Genomic DNA, 20,418 nt, shown 5'->3' on the forward strand with positions numbered 1-20,418 from the left:
GGGTGCAGTCTATTACCTGGGGATGGGCACTGGTGGAAGATGGGTCCTTGTTTGGCTCCTCTGGGTCCACTCGGGCCCTTCTCCACCGCCTGGCCCGCCGGTCTGCAGTGTGTGGGGCCTCCTCTGGCTCGCTGCTGTCTGAGGTCTCTCCGCTGGCCACCTGGGGGTTGAAGTTCACGTCCAGGTCTCCCTGTAGACGCATCTTGTCTGCTGCGGGGTTCTTGGGGACCTTCCTCTGCATCCAGGACAGTCTGGTCCTGTGCCCAGCATCCCGGGAAGAGCCTGCTGAGGAGGTCTCGGAGTCAGAGCACATAGCCTCAGGGTTGGGGGAGATCCCAGATGAGGAGATGGCTGAGGGGCCTTGGTCAGAGCCCGGGGCCTGTGCAGGCTGTGGCTGGGGGTGCCTGGGCAGACCCTGGGACTGCGGACATAGCTTGCTTAAAACCTCACTCCAGTCAAAGTCCTCCTCGCTTTCGGATCCCATCTCATCATAGGCAGATGCCACACTGGAGGCCACCTCCAGGGCCTGGAACGTCCCACTCTTAGGTTTGGCCAGCAGGCGGGTTGGGGGCGGGGCACCGTCCTTCAGAGCCACCCAGTTCCCATCCGGGCTCTGCAACACTGGAACCGGATCTGTGAGAGGACAGGAGAAAGAAACCAGAGAGTGGTTATCATTAGAGAGCAAGGTGAGGCTGTCACTTGTCACCTCCCCATGACCGGCTCCTGGGGGTGTTAGGGAGCAACAGCTTTAGGAAGACCCACAGGTCACACTTCACTGGGGAAGAAGTTTAAGGATCCTTAGGAATTCTCTTGTGGCCTCACAGCTGGAGAGAAGCTTGGAGATGTAGCTCTACCCGAGTCGATGGCCACCTCAGTCTTTTAAGAATCACCCTGCTCCCGCCCTGGGCTGGCAGGAAGGACTGCAGCTGGCTCTTTGACCTTGGGTCATGCTTTTGTCTGTTAGATCCTTGGCTTCCCCCACCAATGGGAAATGATTCCCCCACCTGTCCTGATTGACCTCACAGCTAAACATGTCTACCCTTGGGACACAGATTTCACTCAGCAGCCCGTGAGATGGAGATGGAAGTCTACTGTGAAGTCAAGGCACAGGCCTCCTTCCGAAAAGGACTTGAGGCCAAGGAGGTTGGTATTTCCAATTCCGTCTTACAGAGGAGGAAAGGACGATAAGCAAAGTAAAGGTCCCAGAGAGCAACTGGTAGAGCTGGTTCAACATGCATCCTTCACCTGGCTCCCGGCAGCTCTAGGTTATCAGCCGTGCAAGGGAAGCTCTTGACTGGCGGAAAAGCTTAGGGCAAGGGCAGACTGTGGCCATGGGCTGGGTTGGTCTGAACTGAATTCAGGTCATCTGGGATGGCTGCTACCTGGCCCCAGGGCTGGTCTCTTTGAGGGAGTAAAAGTTGCTTTGTCTTGTTTTTTTTGTTGAAGGCATATAGGAAAGCATTATCTGCCCACGTCCCTGGAAGCAGGAGTAAGATGACATGCGCTTTTTTAGCGGGAGGTGGCTTTGGCACAGCAACTGCCAATAGAAGCTGTTTTAAAATGAGGGACTTCGCAGGGTGCTTGGGGATGGGTGAAAAGGGCCCCAGGGCTTTGAAAAGGGGCCATTTCCCAACTTGTGTGTGGACTCCACCTTCTAGGCTAGAGGCCTTTGGGGCCATGGCTCTCTGCTGTCGGACCTTGAGTCAAGGACATACCTTGTGCTACTTAAAGAATGTGGATTTTCTGCCAATTAAACCGTCACTGCTCCCTATAATGGAAACGAACTCGTGTTTGTGGTGTTGTCCAAAGAGCATTGTCCTTGCTAGGCCCACTTTAGAACCAAGCCTTAGGAGAATTGGGATGTTGGTGGGACATATGTTTCCAACTGAGCGACCCAGTTCCACTTCAACTGCCTGCCTGCAGCTCAGGCTGGCAGGACATCAAGTTCCTCTTCCTTTAAAAGTCAGAAAGTGGGGCTTTCATCTTGTCCAGGAGTGCAGTGAGCCCCGGTAGCTGGCTGATGTAAGCAGGGACTCCTGGAAGACTGAAGCCAAGTGGCACCCTTTCTCCTGCCTCCTCCGCCTTCATTATCTGTCTCTGCAGCAACACATGGCGAAACCCCAGGGGCACAGCCTCTATTGCAGGAGTACATCTGATCTCCCTGCTCAGGTGTGGCCTGCTCCTCTCTGAGCCCTCCTGGCTAGTCATGATCTTGGAACATGGAAAGCCACCCTTCAGGTGACACAAGTCCTGTGAGGTAAGGTCAGCCTCTCAGTCACCTCCTTATCCTAGAAACAAATGAGCCTTCTCTGCCCCAGAGCCGGTTTGTGCAGCAGAAAGGGCAGAAGTCTCCAAGTCAGGGGGCTTGGGCAGAACTCCTTCTCAGCCACTTAGCAGCTGTGCAAGTCTCTGAGCTTGAGCCCCTTTGCAGATGAAAAGGAATAGCTAACCTCTCACTGAATTATTATGAAGATGACATGGGAGGATGCTACCCACACCTGCTCAGGGCAGATGAATTCCTGATAGCTCTTTTTTTCCCTTCTTCTTAAATGAATGAGGCTGCTTTCGTGCAGGGCAAAGCATAAGAACTGTGGATTCAGGCAGATGCAGGGCTGATCCCATGTGACTGAATTTACTCAAGAGACCTGAGTCAGAGAGCCTTGGAGCCTGTTTCCTGGCCTGCCAGTGTGACCCTCCCTGGCTGTTGCTGGATTATTATGAGATGTAATTCATCCATTACAGCATCTGCCACACCGAGGGCTCTCAGATATTTTTATCTTTAATCTGTTTAATTGCATCATAGTATTAGTATTCAAAACCTGATTCACCACTCATATCTCCCATCCGTATCTATATAAAGCAAGTAAGAGTGGCCACAATATCAGTATTATGTATTAATGTGTATTATGTATTAATATGTATCCACTGACGATGTAAGTATTTGACGGAGTGGTTAATGAGGGTTATTATTACCACCTAGAATTTCTGGGTGGGAGTGGTTGGTTTTCTGGGCAGAGAGCTTCTATCTTGCAGGCATTCTTCCAGTGTTGTGTCTGGAGGCAGCTGAGTTACTCAGGACACTCAGGCTCTCAGGGAAGCTGGGGAGAGCCAGTAAGGAGCCACATCGCTTTCCCCTGGGGGAGCCCTGCCTCAAGCCTTAGCCCTCACCCCTTCAGCCAACACCAAGTGGGCTTCCAACTTCCACCACTTGCAATTCTTGGCTTGAGTTTTTGACCTGGGCGCCACAGCGTATATTGCTCTCAAAGGCAGGGTGAAGTGCCTGGAAATCACCTTGTCCCAAGAGCAGCCCTCAGTTAGTGGTTGGGGCTAAGTTCCCAGCTCTCTCGCCTGGCAGGCAGGTGGGTCTTCTACACGGACTCCCAGATTCCCCAGTGGGGACAACTCCAGTCACCCACAGTGGTAACCTGCTTGGTAAGAGTCATTTGTCCTCCTGACTTCTCTACTGCTGTGCCTTCAGCTGCTGCCCAGCTTTGGGCCCCATCCTGGGTTCCTAAAGACTGCTGATTAATGAACACAGGCACCAACAGGCTTCTAGGCAAGAGCGGGCTTTTGATTTTCAGCTCTCCATGAGCCCTGCTCTCTACAGATTCTCTTGGGGCCATGTGAGGAAGCTGCAGAGGAAATCCCCTGATAGTGCCACTCTGTGCCAGGCTCCAGGGTTGGCCATGTTGTAAACATGGACTCCAACGCCCAGTACTTAGTGGGACGAGATTCAGCCCACTGCCAGCTCTTCCCTTTCTCCTGATTTTATAATCCTAGTTTCCCAGGTGCTTCCGGAGAAGAATTGACTAACTTTCATCTCCAGTGAAAAATCCATCCTTAGTAAAAGTAGATGTCTCCCTGTCTGCCTATTGATGCTCTCCATTCCTAGGAGGAACTTTGCTGAGCACCCCCCAGAGCTGCTCAAAGCTGTACCTGGGCTCCAATATCCCATTCTCTTAGTCTGACAGGAAAATTCCTTGGGGGCCCCGCTAGCCCTAGTTCCCCCTTTATCAAAATTCCTGCTCTTTAATTTGGCAGATAACAATGTTCACTGAGCCACCTCAGAGCAGTGACCATTCCCTGGTTTTTATTTCCCCAACGCTGAGCATGGGCTGTGTGTATACAGTAGGTGCTCAAACTCTATAAAGGGATAATGCATTTTTGAGGAAGTCTAATAACTGCTCTAAGTGGTGCTGTCAAGGCTGAAGGTAAAGTTGCTGTGGTTTCCCTAAACCACAGTGTCCCCAGGGTACTAACAGGCTCTGACCAACCCTTCTGAGGTATAAACAGAGTTGCTGAAAATAGTCCAGTAGACATTAACCTTCTACCATGACCTCCGCCTCTGGGCCTCTTCTGTTCTACATTTCTGCTTTGAGGAGACTGAGCAATGCCTCTGGGAGTAATTTTCTTTCTGCTAAATATGCCACATGTCCCTCAAGACCTCTGGGATTGGCATGGACATTTTAACATGTTAAGGACTGAACATTTCTCAGAAAATCAACTGCTTTAATTTTTTTGTTTTAAATTTTTATCCTGTGAGATGCATGGATTTTTGAACAGAGTATAAAATCTTTTTTTTGTGTGTGATATTATTGAATTATACTTTATGTTTATATACAACTAACATGACTGCCTAACTTTATAGAAAATTATGCACCCAATCATGTTGCGAAAACAAAATTCCTTTGTAAATTTATTAGGAATGTTCTTAATTCAGTGGGGAACTACTTTGTGATATGGAGAATTTTGAAGAAGTTTTTAAAATATCCTACAAACCTACCACTTTGTAAATCTGAATTTTCACATGATGGGGTTTTTTTTGTATGCTTGTTTTGATGATAGAGAGATACATATTATGGAGCAGCAGTTGAAAACCTCCACATGTTGGAGTCACCATGTTGGGGTGTGAGGACCAGCTCTGCTCATGTTAGCTGTGGGGTCTTGGACAAGTTATGAAACCTCACTGCCTATTGATGCTCTTATCTTCCAAACAAAATAAAAAGAGCAGTTAGCAACAGCCTTGGAGGAATAAATAAAATGGACCCTGCACTTTATAAAGTGATTTTAAAGGTTAGCTATTATTGTTTAGTGAAGATCTATTACATAATATTCTCATAAGCCCTGTGGAATCTACAGTCCTTTCTCTGTGGAAATGTACATTTCATAAGGAGAGAAACATGGAGGGTCAGTGGGGATGGTGGGGGGAGAGTGAGTGGCAGAGGAAGACAGAAAGAGGAAGAGAATGAACGAATGAATATTAATATGCTGGGAAACAGGAGGAAAGAGAAACAGATCTAGAAATAAACAAATGCACTTAAAAATAAAAACAAAAACCAATGCATAAATAAAGAAAATATTGTGTTCTACCGAATCTCTGCAATGTCCTGGATCTGCAGTTTCTACTAATAGGTGCTAAAGGATTAACATGGAAACCATCTTTTTTGGAAAAATCTTTGGAGCGACAGTTAAAAATATTCCATGTGTATGATTCTTTGCACTGTGTGGATTTTGCTTATATAGCTGTTGGTTAAATCATTTCCTTATAGAGTAGAAGTGACAGCTCCATCTTTAGAAGCTTATATGTAGGATGATTATTTTGCTATTTTTTTTTTTGTTGTTGCTTTTGTTTTTCAGGTTAGGGTCTGACATACACCATGGGTGAGAATACCACTGGTAGTTTCTCATGTGAAGACAAATGTGCCTGGTTTCCATTTTGTGGGTGTACATACCACACAGAAAGGTGGGAAAGGAACATATGTGTTCTGAGGCTGGGTAGGCACCTTTACTCCAACAGTCACGGGGTCTAGGAGACCCCTGAGTATGGGGGATTCCTGGCCCTCAGCGGCTGGCCACATGGTTTCAAGCATTTGCAGCCTTTTGATTTGACTTTAGGAGGGTGACTAGCTAATTTGAACCTCTATATTTTGAGGCTCACGACTTAACAAATTTTGTCAAGGACTATTGTTAACAGATGTTGAGCTCAATTGCTCCATGCAGTGCTAGAACATTCTAGGAAAATAAATAGGAAGAACACAGACACTAATGAATTAAAGTGCTATCTCCAGGTGTGGCAAGATAGACATTATTCCATCTAAGCCTCTTTCATGGCTGGGTGACATTGCTGGGATACCTGAGCCACACAGGGCTACATTCCCCAGTTCCTCTGTATGGAATTGTGGCCACATGACAGGTTTCTGCCCATGAGATGGGAGTGACAGTGCTGAGTGTGTTTCCCCAAGGAGAGGGGTTAGGGAGTAGAGGTCCTCTGCCTCCTTCATTCTCTCTTTCTCCACTTGCTGGCTGAATGTGGATGATAGAAGATTCAGGTCCTAGAGGGCAGCGGAGCCACAGTGTAGGAACCTTGGCCTCTGCAAGCCAGGGACAATTGCACTGCACGGGTGTGTGATGAAAAAGGAAATGACTGCATTAAGCCCCTTGAGTGTTTGGTCTACCTGTTATAGCAGCAAGTGTTACCCTACTCATGTATCTGGTTTCAGAAAGGAATTCCTTAAAACCAGATTGATGCTGGGACCCAAATCCCTTTGAAAGCTGAAATGCCCTAAGAAGTTGGTTTAGTGAGTCTGTCCTACATAAGATGCATCCTCCTAGTCTACCAAGAACAGAGGGCTACAGTGGGGCCATGCAGCCGAGTCATTTTAAAACCCTTGCCCAGGAGTACCCGTCTCACAGGTCTCAGCAAAGAACATGGCATATCGATGGCACATTAAAAGCCTTCATTCCACCATAACTAGAAAAACTGGCCAGGTTATAAATGGTGTGCTGTGTCAGAGACCTTCTGACTTGGCCCAGCTGCCCTGAATGGGCGTACACAAACTTAGGAGCTGAGTGGCATGCAACTGCTGAGAAGCCTCTGGGCAGCACTTCTGAAGCCCACAGATCAAGCAGAGGCTGCTTAAAACCGTTACTTTTTCCATCCAGCCCATCCATGCTCTTCCAGCTGGTCAGAGCAGACTCCTTCTTTTGATGCTGGCTCCAGTGCCTCGGGTGTCTTGACACAGTCTCCTGGGAAGAGGGCTTCAGGATATCTTCGCCAGAGAATGAGAATGCAGACTGGGAGCGCTGTGGGAAGAAAAGAGGGGAAAGGGATGAGCTCACAGGACACAGTCCCTGGGTTGAATGCGTTCAGCTTTGCAGAGGACCATGTTTAATACTTTGGACTTTTTTTCTGGTGAGCCTTCAAAGCTGCAAATGAATACCCAATGCCAAGTCACTGTCACTGTACAAATGGTTCCCTGTTTATTCCACTGCAAGTGGCCAGGCTTACTAGGTAGCATAGAGGTGCAGAAGAATCCTATAGGGCCAGTTCTCACATGGCTCCTTCTTGTCCAGCCATTCTCCTCGTCCATATTTCTTAGGACTAACTGCGTGAAGACCTGCTCTAGGTCATAGAAAAACAAAAACATTTTCCCCTCCAAGACTTTCAAACCCACAGGAATACAAAGCTATGGCACAATGTACGGGTTATAATTGATGAGCAATCAAGGTAGGGTTAATCCACAAGCCCAAGAATGATCACAGCTTGTTCCCATTTAGCCCACAAAGCAAAACACAACGAACCCAAACCTAGGGAGAACTGTGGAAATGGGAATTCTAATGACTGACAGGAAACATATCTGAATTGCATCATATATGTAAAGCTCAAATACTGTATACAGAGAACTTTAACAAATATGTAGAGATCAATTTTTTTCCTTTGCCATTTAATGAAGGAATTTCATGGTTATTTATTTCGGTCTTTTTTATATCGATGACAACATTAAACAAAGTGCTGATCTGTAATTCAGGCTCCTGAGCAGGGTGCCTCCCCCTGCTGGCTGATGTTACTGCCAACAGCACCTCTCTCTTCTATCCCAGTGACAAATGTGCTGTCCTCTATGTTCTTATGTTCGTCCTCGCCCACCCCAGGCACTTAGGATAGAAGACACAGGGACATGCTCAGGGAGAGCTTTGAGCAGGGCTGTGGCATAGTTTGGAGCTGGACTTGGGAGCCAGTTGTCCCTGGGCTCAAACACCACCTCCGCTATCACACCTTGGCAAAGTGATTTAATTCTGGAAACGACCTTGCCCTGCACTCCCAGTAGATTCCATAATAAGTGAAAGCTTAAAAAAGATGTTTGATCATAACAAAGAAAGCCAGCAAAAGCCAGCATGGGATATCTGGGTGACAACGCTGAGCTTTATGGCTGGAGTCTGGGGAGAGGGTGACACACTCAGTGGCCTTGCTTCCTAAGGACACAACCAATCTGAAAAAGACACAGACAGATGTGGCTCAGAATCCAGCATGTCATTACTGCAGGCCAGGTACCCTCCGGCACAGGCACAAGGAACCAATTCACTGTGCTGCAGAGTATGAGGCAGACTAGCTTGGGTCCTAAGCTACGGGAAAACTCTAGTTCCCCCCACAGGACTTTTGAGCAATCTAGGAGGACGATGGGCTTACAAGACAAATAAGGAAACTTCTAAGCTGTGCACCAAGGGGTTACCACCTGCTCCCATCTCTATGAATGCAGAAGCAAGGGCATAATGGGCCTCAGGAGACTCTGTCAGGGCAGTGACCATAGTTAGCATGGTTGTATGGCGAATGAGCTGCATCCTTATGGATTCCACAAAACGCTGTGCACAGGTCTCATTTCCAGCAGGTCCTGGCCCATGGAACTCCACTGACTGCCCCTTCCCCAAGCTGGTCGGGGACCTGGTTTCCTCTGCTTATTCATGCTTTACTGCACTCTACTGCAAACATCTGTCTTCTGACTGGTGTGCTCACTAGACAGAAGAGCACCCAAGGGCAGTTCATGTCCTGTGAGTGGTGACATTCTCAGGCCCTGGCACAGTAAGTGGTACAGAACCAGAAGTCAATGAACACTTGCTGTGGACTTAAGGCTGGCTAGAGGATGGGTTTTTCAGAAGTGCCTGAATTATTTTTCACTAATTTCTTAGGTACAATTGGGGAGTAAGAGGAAATAATTGCATCCTGGAGAGCAAGGTTTTACTTGGAGAAGAGACAAACACACACACACACACAAGTGGCTTGCGGCCAAATGCTTCCTTCATTCTGAGGACACAGCAAGGACTCCCTGTCCCCAGTGTCGGGAACAGTTCTGATGATGCCACTTGACAAGCCCAAAGGTTTTCATGGAGCTGGGCATTCAAGGAACTGTTTGTGATTTTGTGAAATCCTTGAAAGATAATGAGAGGCTTTCAGAAAGCACAGAGATCAAGGCTGATAGTCAAGTGCAGGGATGTTATTAGAAAGATGGAAACATCTTCCTAAGGCAAACCCCACCTTGTGAGGGCTTATAGCCCTGGTACTGATTTCACCCAGAACCGGGCAAAGGTTTTTCTATGAGACCACACAGGTCTTTCCACACATTGACTTGTCAACTCCTTCAAAGACTGGGAGCTCCTTGAAGGCAGGAATGATCTTCTCTGTGTGGTCCTCAGTCTCATGTTTGCACCTGAATTTGCAGGATATACGACAGTTCTGGGTCTTCAGGGGCTGACAGTCTCATGGCCAAGTCCGGTTATGACTGCAGCTGCAGAATCCATTCTGTGTATTCCAACTTTAAAACAAAAGTCTACAAGATTTTCACTGTAAATCACTAAATACATGTTTCAAAAAGGGAACCAAATAATATATCATATTTTATTTGTGCTGGCTCAAACTATATCTTATGTGAGTAGTATATGTCTGTAGGAGGTTGGTGGGGGTCCATTTTTATGAAGAAAAATGCTTCCTCCCCCCGCCCCCCCCCAAAAAAAAGCCAAGACCAACAAATGAAAACTCTCTCCCTAGTCCCAACAGGGAAAATGGATTCTGTGTTTTTTAAGAGAGCTAGGGATGTCAGGTTTTTATAATCTATTTAAAGCAAGCCACTGGTACATATTTAAAAAATTATAACCTGACAACCACAAAATGTAATAGAACTGTCTCCTTCCAGCCCAGGATACTGGGCCCACTGCCTCCGGCCAGGGTGGAAGAGTCAGTTAATATCTAGACCTGGTTTTGCCACGCATTCACTGCAATAAGCAAAAACACCAGCAGATGGTGCAACAGCAGCACTTTTACTACTCGGCTGGCTCCTGGGAAGCAATAGGAATTTTTAATAATTTATTTACTCATTACCCTAGCCAAGCCTTTGTGTCCACCCTTTCTTTACCACTCACAGCCTCGGCTTTTTCCCTTCTTCTTACCCACCCAAAGTCCACCAAAGAAGCAGGACTGGGGACGTCTGGAGTGGGGGTGGTGGGGTTTCCTGTATCCAGCACATCAACACCTTGGAAAGATGGACATGAAAATTTGAACTTCCAAATAGGCACTGGCTCTTTACTCTTTGATTTTGCTTATTCATTTTTACTTTTCAATTTTTTTTGTGTGTGTGGTTCTGGAGATTGAACCTAGAGGTACTGTAACTACCCACCAAGTCTCCCCACCTAGCCTTTTTTTTTGGACAGGGTCTTACTAAGTTGCCCAGGCTGGCCTTGAACTTGAGATCCTCAGACTCCTGAGTTGCTGGGATTATAGGAATGTGCCACTGTGACTGGCCTGGAGTGGCTGTTTACTCTTTGGGCACTAATTCATGGGTGAAGTTTCAGGTAGAGTGAGTCAGTGGCTCTTCCTCTTGCTACATGGGATCTTGGAGGAACTTCAACTGTTCTAAGCCTCAGTCCTCACGTTAATGGATCAGTATCATACCCAGCACAGAGAAGGCACTTAATAAATATTAGACCTAATAAGAGCATTTATTAAGCCCCACCATTGACTCTAATCCATTAACCCATTCAAAATGACTGGGAGCACATGGGTAACTGAGTCGGTTGGGTAACTTCCCCAAAGCAGTTGAGGGACTGAGGCAGGGTTTGAGCTCGGATCTGCGTGGCTTCAAATTGGTCCCCTTCCATGCTGTCCTGGTGTGCACCTGCAGCCTCTGATGAAAGCCTGGGAACAATGTGCTCCAACCCAGCAGGGTTTGCCATCTGAACCTGCTGGCTGTTAAGCTCTCAGTGAAACACCCCTGTGATCACCAGCAGCCTTTGCTGTCTTTGCAATCCCAGCGTCTCCTATGTGGGCAGCAGCAATGTGTTCTACCGAGCTCTCTTGAAATGACAAATTGTTGTGATGATTGCTGTGATTATCATCATTGCAAAAGGACAGGCTTCTGGGACACTGAACATGGCTTCGGAATAGTCTTTACTCTCAAAGAGCTCACAGTTATTAAAAGAGAGAGAGAATATTTTTATTATCCAGGCTTTGGATACAAGGAGATCGATAAGCGTGGTCATATGAAGAAAGAACTGATAAAGCTTTGCTTTGTATTTTTAGGGGTCAGACAGAGGCATTAAATTTAGTCCAATAATTATGCTCATAATAAAAAAGTATTTTAATTCTCTATTATGGCTATTCAAAGGAAAGAGCAACTGTGAGGGAGGAAATGAGGGAGACACAAAGAGAAAAGGCTAAGGAAAATAGAATGGGGCCAGAGAGAAAACAGAGGGAGAGTCACACAGAGGTTCATCTTAGTCACTGGGCACACAGTCAGCGTCTGGTCCCTGCAGTCATTATCATTATCGACAGGATCACCAGAGTATTACAGACACCCTTTCATATACACACGCCCACGGGGCCATTAAATGATCACAGCCCTTGCATTAGTGTCTTCTAGGATATTGCATCTTAAGACTTTGAAAACCAGGTTGCACCGACCCCCTACTAGCAGAGAGCCACATAATGAGGGAGGAAATTAAAAAGGGAACAATCACACGGAACAGTCTTGCAAGAGAAGAGATGAGAAATCCCACCTGAATGGAGCTGAATTAAGTTTGGGTATTACAGTTAAGTCCAAGCAGTGGGGCTGGCAGGGTTTTGGGGTTCTGCACCGTTATTCCCTAGACCCCAGGTGTCAAGGTTGTTGGAGAACGGCAGAGAAAGGACAAAGTTCTGCCAAGGGCCCAAAAGTTTAGGGTCCTTTACAATTTGAAGGTCAGGAAGCCCTACTTAAGACACCATCCGTAAGCCTGGCAGCTGTTGGCGTTGGCTTGGAATATCTGGTAAGAGTGTGGAGGCCCAGTCTCTGGCCTCGATCCCCTGAGTCAGACCCCTTGGAGTGGGGCTCAGACAGGTGAAGTCCTGAGAGCCGACTCTTGGCCTGCTGGTTCATCTTCCAGGCTCCGGCTAGTGTTCACATGTATTTCTGCCTCTGGGTCCTTTGTTTATCTCTTTATTTAAGCCACTAAACAACTTTTTGGGATGGGATGGAAATGTTCTGTATCTGTACCATCCAATGAGTGGCCACTAGACACTGGTGGAATTAAGTACTTGTGGCCAGGGTGACCCAAGAATGGGAGTTTTATTAAAGTTAATTTTATTTAACTTTGTGACTTGGGCCACTGTATTGGAGAATCTCTGAGCTGAAAGGAACCTTGGAGATCACCGAGTTCACTGATCTCCTTTCAGTGGGGCTTGCGGATCCCAGCATGTCAGGGAGACACCAACAGCTGCTGTTTTCTGGGCTTGGGGCCTGGCTGGCCAAAAACATGGAGAGGTTCAGCTCATGACTCATAGGGGCTACCTTGATGATAAAGTGACATTGATTTTGAAATGCAGAAATAAAGTAATACCAGAAAGAACGTGAACTCTCATTCAGAGATGACACCTATGTGCTACGTGGCCCATACCTGCTTCTCATTTAGCCCCTAGTCACGGAGCTTCAGACACGTGACTGCTGTTCTGTCTCTTGAACAGGCCTGCTCAGAGCCTCCGTGCACACTGTCCCCAGTGCAAATGCTCTTCCTTTCATTGCTCCCAAAGCTCTCATTTTTCAAGTCTTGGTTTCAGGTCACCTAGGAAAGAATCTCTCGGATGCTTCCTAATCAAGCTTTCCTTCCTTCCTTGCCTCCCTCTGGCCAGCAATGACTGGAACGTGTATTGCTGTGCCCCCCAGATTAACATGCAGTGTGCTGAACTGGAAGGAAGCCCTGTCTCTGTGGCACCTAGCACAGCACCTCGCACATAGCAGAAGCTCAATAAAGACTGTTGACTGCATAAAGCCTCATCAGAGTTGTCCTTTGGGGCAGGTATTTTTTAATCCCCATTTAATAGACAGTAAATAATACAGTTGTTCAAGTTCACAGAGCTAACCAAGAGCAAATTCAGAATCCCTCTCAGGAGTAGCAGAGGCAGAGTCTGAGCTCCCTATACTTAGCCCTGACCCCTCTTGCTCATGGCTGAATCTGGGGGTGGTGGAAATTCCTAATTCTTAGAACCCCCAAAGTTGACTCGTTTGCAGAAAATATTTCAGAAAGACTCCCCAAATGCAAAACAATATTATGCATGCAGCCTGAGCCCAGAATGGCAGGTGTGATTTAGTGACAGGTCTGAATGACAGGCTATTTGAAGGATATTGGCATCCCTGCTCTCTCCTGTAGAAGGCTTTCCCTTCTCATTGTCAGAAGGGCCTTTCTCTCCTGTGAATCTCAAATGCCTTTGCCATCTCCACCTTGCCACTGAGGGTCCAATTATGCGCTGACTTCTCTTATCTTCTTTTACCAGTCTTAACTAACTGAATCTACACCTGCCTTGCTAACCTTGGGGGTGGGGGGGATGCAGGGACTGAGTCTTCTACTTATTTTGTTCTCTTTGGTGCTGAGCGTGTGATGGTAGCTGTAAAGCAAGCTGACAGTGTGCTGATAGGGAAGGTTCTGCCGATGAATCAAATAAATGAAATTTCTGATAAAGCCATGAAGGACCTTGTTACTGCCATGTGCCCAGTGGCTTGTGAGGGTGTGGGGAGTTTATGTAGGTGAGTCTGTCTAGGATGTAGGTGAGCCTGTAACTGCACGCCACTGTGTGCTGCTTTGCACATTCTTTTATCGATCAGCCACATAGGGATGGATGTCACTGGACCTTTAGGGGAGCAGACTGAAAACCTGGCAATGCCTGTCCACCTTGTCTGACTTTTCTCTATTAAAGGGCACCCATGGGTTCCTGACCATGCCCCAGACTCTGACCACAAGCACCAGCAGCTAACAGAAACCTGGGTTTCTGGCCGACCCTGATCCTCTGACTCCTTTCCCAACATGCTGCACCTCCTGGGCTTACTTAAACAGTCCCCAAGGAATTTTCTAGGCTCAGTGACTACTGCAGATATGAACAACCCAGACCCATGGGCCCACAGGAAGGCCACTCTGCTCTGTGACTCGGCTCTTGGCTTAATTTCAGGGTAACAGACAAAGAGGGTGGCTCCACATTGTGACTTCCCAACCCTGTCTAGAGGTGACCACTTGGGTGGCTGAAATGGCCCTGGCAATTTTCTCACGGTCACTTCTGCGTTTCAGTTAAGCAAGCGATCTAGGTTTAAGAATTCACATGGCCATCGTAAAGCTATTTTCCCTCTCACTCAGTACACATCTTTCCAGAATGAATAAAAATTATGGCCTACCAACATCTTCATTTTTCTTAAATTGGTCTCTGCGTAAAAAAAACCCACTGCATGTTCACCCACAGTCCTCCTGTGCTTTCTTTTTTCCTCATTCTCTCTCTCTGCTCCCACACCCCACTGGGCCCCCACTCACTCGCTCTCTTGGTTTCTCTCCTGGCTGACCTTTAGGATCCAGTGGGCACACGAGACCACCACGGGTGGCTAAGGGCTCTGACTCGCACATGTGCAGGGTTGGTGGTGCTGCTGGGGACTCACCCAGAGGGTGGGGAGTGCTTGGTGGCCTGGTGGGGAGGCGGCGTCCCCCTTGTCGCCCTTCTTGGAGCTGCAGCTCTGGGGCTGTGGCCACTCGGGCTCCTCTTCCACTTGCTGCTCACCTTTGCTTTTCTGCTTCCTTATGATCTGGTGGGAGTGAAGGGAGGACAATGAGGACAAGTTATTGGGAAGGATGCCAGAGACCTGGGACCACCTCTGGGATTTCTTTTTTCAGCCACTTAGGAGTTTATTTTCTATAGAACATCAGCTTGGTTCAGATCTGCCTGATGATAAAATAGCACGTACAGCCTTGCTGTGGTCTGTGTCTGGAATGTTCCCTAAAGGCTCCCATGTTAAAGGCTTAGTTCCCAGTGCAGCCATGTTCACAGGTGGGGTTTTGGGGAAGTGATTGAATCATGGGGGCTCTGACCTCATCAGTGAATGAAATCTCTGATGGATTAATAGTTGGATGGAATTATTGGAAGGTAGTAAAAATGGAAGGGGGGCGCTAGCTGGAGAAAGTCAATCATTGGGGCATATCCTGGATATTTTTTTGAGCCTGCCCGCTTCCTCTTCCTCTTTCTCTTCCCAGGTCCCATGAGCTGAGTAACTTCCTGTGTCATGATGTTTCCTTGGAGTCAGCTGACCATGGACTGAAACTTCTGACCCCATGAGTCAAAATAAAGCCTTCCTCCTCTAAGTTACTTATGTCATGTAATTGGTCACAGCCACAAGAAGCTCACTAATACAATCCTTGAATGTTCTGCTGCTCTTTACAGTTTATAAATATAATTGTCCCTCTGAGAATTTGTTTCAGGAACCTCTCTCCCCTGCAGATACCAAAAACCATGCATGCTCTAATTCCTTTAAAAAAAAATGGCACGGTATTTGCATGTATCCTATATACATCTTCCTGTGTACTTTAAATCATCTGTAGATTATTTATAATACCTAAACCATTATAAATGCTAGGTGAATAGTTGCTAGGCTGCCTTGTTTAGGGATAAATAACAAGAAAAAGAAGGCCTGGGTGTGTTCAGTACAGAGGCAACCATCACAGATCTGGGTACCTGGTAGATACCAGGGGAATGATGCTCCAATGAGTCCTGGAGAGGAATGAAGGGCCTGTGAGATGGCAGAAGGCTGCAGCAGGTGTGCTGGAGCATGCCTTCATTCATGTGGACTTGGACTAGTGCTGAGTGCATGGCCAGTTCAAGTTTTGCCCTTTGAACTTTCTGGAACTTTTTCCTCCCCCATTGAATATTTTCAATCCATGTCGGTTAAGAAGTACAACCATGAGATACATCCACAGATATAGACCATACACCAACTAGAACCCTGTTATGATGTTAGCAGCTTCTTCTATCTAAGTGACCACCATGTTGGACTGTGTTAGGTATCATATAGGCTTTCCCTCATTTCGTCCTCAAGATATCTATAAGAGGTATGCACGATAATTCTCCCCATTACGTAGATGAGGAAACAGGCTCAGAGAGATTAAATTATCAGTTAAGACCACATGGCTTATAAGTGGTTGCACTGTCACGGGGACCAAAAGACCCGACAAGAACAGCTTAGAGGAGGATAAAGTTTATTTTGGCTAATGGCTTCAGAGGTAACCAGTGTCTCTGGATGCAAGTCCTGACATTAGGAAGCATCTGAAAGTCCTAAGGACAGGGCAGACACCAACATCAGCTCCAGCCAATGAGCACCAGCAGTAATGTAGGTTTTAGTGGGGCCATCTGTCCAAAGGTCTCTGGGCTCTCAAATTCTATAGGCAGGAAGCAGTCAAGAAAACTGCCCAGGCACAAATATGGGCATATTCTTCAATGCCCTTTTAGACTAGAGAGGATAATGGAAGGAAGACTCTGTGAGCCAGGGAACAAGAAACTGAGGAGCCTGACCAGGGACAGACCTGAGCCTAATTGGGGTATGTCCCTCACCTACAGGGTGGGGACCAGCCCTTGGTCAAGTGCTTTTGCAGTCCCTCCCAGTACAGTGAGAGTATACTTGGCCTTGATCTTGACCTTGGGACTTGCTTCTGTCAATGGTATGTGAATTAGTAACAGTGGTCAGGGCTGGTTAAGGGCCTCCAGGTGCTCCTTGCTCTCCCTTTGCTCCTGTCATGACCCCATGTTTACTCTTCAGCTCTCCAGGTATCTGATGCTGCCTGCCCGGGAGGCTGCAGCTGTCTGGATTGCCAGGGCACACCTACCTTCTGCAGTATTGTGGTGGCCAGCTCCTCAGTTAGCTCCTCCTTGTGATCCCGCAGGTAACTGGCCTCGTTCTGCTTGTCCTGCAAGGGAAGGGAATTGAGGGGATGAGGTATCACTGTCTTGGAGGAGTCCTGACCACACGTGCAGATGGGGTCGGACACTGGTCTAGTAAAAGCTGTCGGGTCACTGACCTCCCAACTTACCTGCACCACCTCCCAGCCACAAGGACCCTCACCCCAACCTCCCACCAGGGAACAGGGAAGCCCTACCAGGCTGTCCCCATGGGCCTCGGCTTTGGAAATGGCTTCTTCAATGGCCTCTTCTGCTACTCGTAGGGCAACGGCCAAGGTGTCCATCATGCTGTGTCCTAGACATGAAGCAGAACAGGGAGCACTTTCTAAAATGCAGTGGCAAGCCACATGACTGCTTTATCTTCCGCTTCTGCTTAAAGCCTTTGGGGTGCCAGGACAAGGTCCAACTGCTTTCAGTGGCAAGTTCAAGTTCCTTGCCCTTCCTGCCTGCCTCCCTCTGACTCCCACTCTTCATTCAGATCTCACACCCCAGACACAACAGGTGTTTGGGGATTCTTTGAGTACTATCACCTCTCTTCTTTATTCTCTTATTTTGGACCTCTGTCATGCATATACTGTATCATTGTGATGACAGGGACAGAAGTTATCATATGTCCTAAGGACAAAGGGCTGTGCTAGTGGTTTAATGCAAACACAAAACTCATGGAAGAATTTTTTTTTTTTTTAGACCATAAATCAACATCACTAACCACAACACTGGACCAGCTCACAGAGTTCAACCAGATGCCAGGGCCCAGGCTGAGAGTTTCACATGGGCAATCACACTGAATCCTTCCCAAAACCAATGACTATGCAGAGACCATTTTACAGATGGTAAATTTGAAGCACAGAGAGGTTAAATAACTTGACCGAGATGAGACCATATGACAATAAAAGAGCTAAGATTTGAATTAAGTACGCTGTCTCTAAAGCCTGTGATTTTAACCACAAAAATGAAATGAATACAAGTTAACATTCATTTTAAAAATAGTGCAATTATATTTTTTAGCAAATACACTCTTTGTATATGGCAATGGATGGGAAGAAGTATGTCTAAATCAAAGGACTTCCCCAGGTGACGAAATTCTTTTTGGAGGTAAGTAAGTGCTGGGAAGAGTTCTGCTTCCCTTGAGGTACTGGAGTTTTGCTTCATATCGGTGGGAATTTCTATCATCAACCCAAGTTATATCAGGCACAGGAATGTGAATTGGAGAGGGTTGGGTGCTTAGGTTTCTTTTCCCCCGGTTTCAGCCTCTTATTTCCATTTATAATCTCCAAGCCATGTATTATTTAACACATGCAAATCCCCTGAAAGCTGCTGAAAACTTCTTATGGAACAAGACAGGGGGCAAACACATTAATTCATTAATTAATCACTTGCTCAATTAAAAAAAAACATTCAAGCTTCTTAGACTCCTAAAGACACAAATGTGAACAGAAACTAGCATTTGGAAAACATAATAAAGTTTCTAAAACCAACATAGTTAGTGCAGGTCAAAGCGATTTAGCCAGCTAATGCAAACATGATGGAGCAGCACAGGGCAGCCGAGCCTGGGGCTCTGCATCCTGTAGTGTTCCTGACTGAGTGCACAAAGAGTTTTCCCAATGTTTCAATAATCAGAACCAACAAAATCTAAGTTGTCATCACCCCAAGCACTTCCTGGAGAAAGACCCTATATCCCCTGTCTCTCTTTATCGTGATGCCATAAAGAGGTCCACGTTCTCATTGAACAAACTTTTGCTGAGTACCTCCCCTAGCTAAGCTCTGGGGTGTCTGCAGTGATGCTCTAACGGATAAGGTGAGTCCACATTCTCATGTGCTTTCTAAGCTATAGGGTGACCAGGTACCCAATTGATAGGGAATTACCAAGTCCCATAGATCCCCGGAAAACAAGCAGCTGGAGCCATAATTAGAAAGGCTTTGGATGCCATATTTATTTATTTATTTATTATTAATTAATTTATTTTAATTAGGTATACATGACCGCAGGATGCATTTTGATTCATTGTCCACAATTGTAGCACAATCTTTCACTTCTCTGATTGTACAGGATGTAGCATCGCACCATATGTGCAGTCATATATGTACCTAGGGTAATGATGTCCATCTCATTCCACCATCTTTCCTGCCCCCATGCTCCCTCCCCACCTCTCCCCTTTGCCCCATCAAAGCACCCTTTCATGTTCAAAACAATAGAAAAACTAGGGATAGTAGGAACATATCTCAACATTGTGGAAGCTATCTATGCTAAACCCAAGGCAGACATCATTCTAAATGGTGAAAAATTGGAAGCATTCCCTCTAAAAACTGGAACAAGACAAGGATGCCCTCTTTCACTACTTCCATTCAATATAGTCCTTGAAACTCTAGCCAGAGCAATTAGACAGATGAAAGAAATTGAAGGGGTATGAATAGGAAAAGAAGAACTCAAACTATCATTATTTGCTGACTATATGATTCTATATTTAGAAGATCCAAAAACCTCCATTAGAAAACTTCTAGAATAAATAAATGAATTCAGCAAAGTAGCAGGATATAAAATAAATACCCATAAATCAAATGGATTTCCATACATCAGTGATGAATCCTCTGAAAGAGAAATTAGGAAAACTACTCCATTTACAATAGCTTAAAAAAAAAATGGGAATCAACAAAAGAGGTGAAAGACCTCTACAATGAAAACTAAGGAACACTAAAGAAAGAAATTGAAGAAAACTTTAGAAGATGAAAAGATCTTCCATGCTCTTGGATAGGCAAAATTAATATTGTCAAAATAGGCGTACTACCCAAAGCGTTATATAGATTCAATGTGATTTCAATTAAAGTCCCAATCATTTCTTACAGACATAGAAAAAGGCATCATGAAATTCATCTGGAAAAATAAGAGACCCAGAATAGCCAAAGCAATCCTTAGCAAGAAGAGTAAAGCAGGAGGCATCACAATACCAGACCTTAAACTAGACTACAAAGCTATAGTGACAAAAATGGCATGGTATTGGCACCAAAATAGACATGTAGACCAATGGTACAGAATAGAAGACCCAGAGACAAACCCACACAAATACAGTTATCTCATACTAGACAAAGGTGCTAAAAACATACATTGGATGCCATATTTATGATTCCGGGATCAGAATGATGTGGAAAACAGGCTGAAAAGTGAAGGTTTAGGCTGGTATTTCAGAGAGGAAAAACTGCTGGGGATGTAAAAGAGGGTTTGTTAAATGACATAATGTTTGGTTTTATGTGTTACTTGGCTAGGTCATCATATCTAGTTATTTAATCAAGCATTAATCTATGTGTTTCTTTGAAGGTATTTTGTAGATGTGGTTAATGTCTAAAATCAACTGACTTTATGTAAAGTAGATTACCCTCAGCAATGTGGGTGAGCCTAATTCAATCAGTTGAAAGGTCTCAGA

At 46.1% G+C, this 20,418-nt stretch overlaps 1 protein-coding gene across 3 annotated transcripts in view; it reads right to left on the reverse strand.

Annotated features, from left to right (window-relative positions):
- Window positions 1-20,418, reverse strand: part of Myrip (myosin VIIA and Rab interacting protein) — a 327,896-nt gene that overhangs the window by 59,248 nt on the left and 248,230 nt on the right. For 2 of the 3 annotated variants that reach the window (XM_078038098.1, XM_021732359.3), the window contains exons 6-10: window positions 17,197-17,294; window positions 16,927-17,007; window positions 14,715-14,858; window positions 6,930-7,083; window positions 17-633 (exon numbers count right to left, since the gene is read on the reverse strand). In XM_078038098.1, the coding sequence (XP_077894224.1) occupies window positions 17-633; window positions 6,930-7,083; window positions 14,715-14,858; window positions 16,927-17,007; window positions 17,197-17,294 (1,094 nt within the window). The remainder of the gene's footprint in view (window positions 1-16; window positions 634-6,929; window positions 7,084-14,714; window positions 14,859-16,926; window positions 17,008-17,196; window positions 17,295-20,418) is intronic. The other variant, XM_021732376.3, reaches the window with a different exon arrangement.

The sequence above is a fragment of the Ictidomys tridecemlineatus genome, chromosome 2, assembly GCF_052094955.1.
Source record: "Ictidomys tridecemlineatus isolate mIctTri1 chromosome 2, mIctTri1.hap1, whole genome shotgun sequence".
Classification (NCBI taxonomy): Eukaryota; Metazoa; Chordata; class Mammalia; order Rodentia; family Sciuridae; genus Ictidomys; species Ictidomys tridecemlineatus.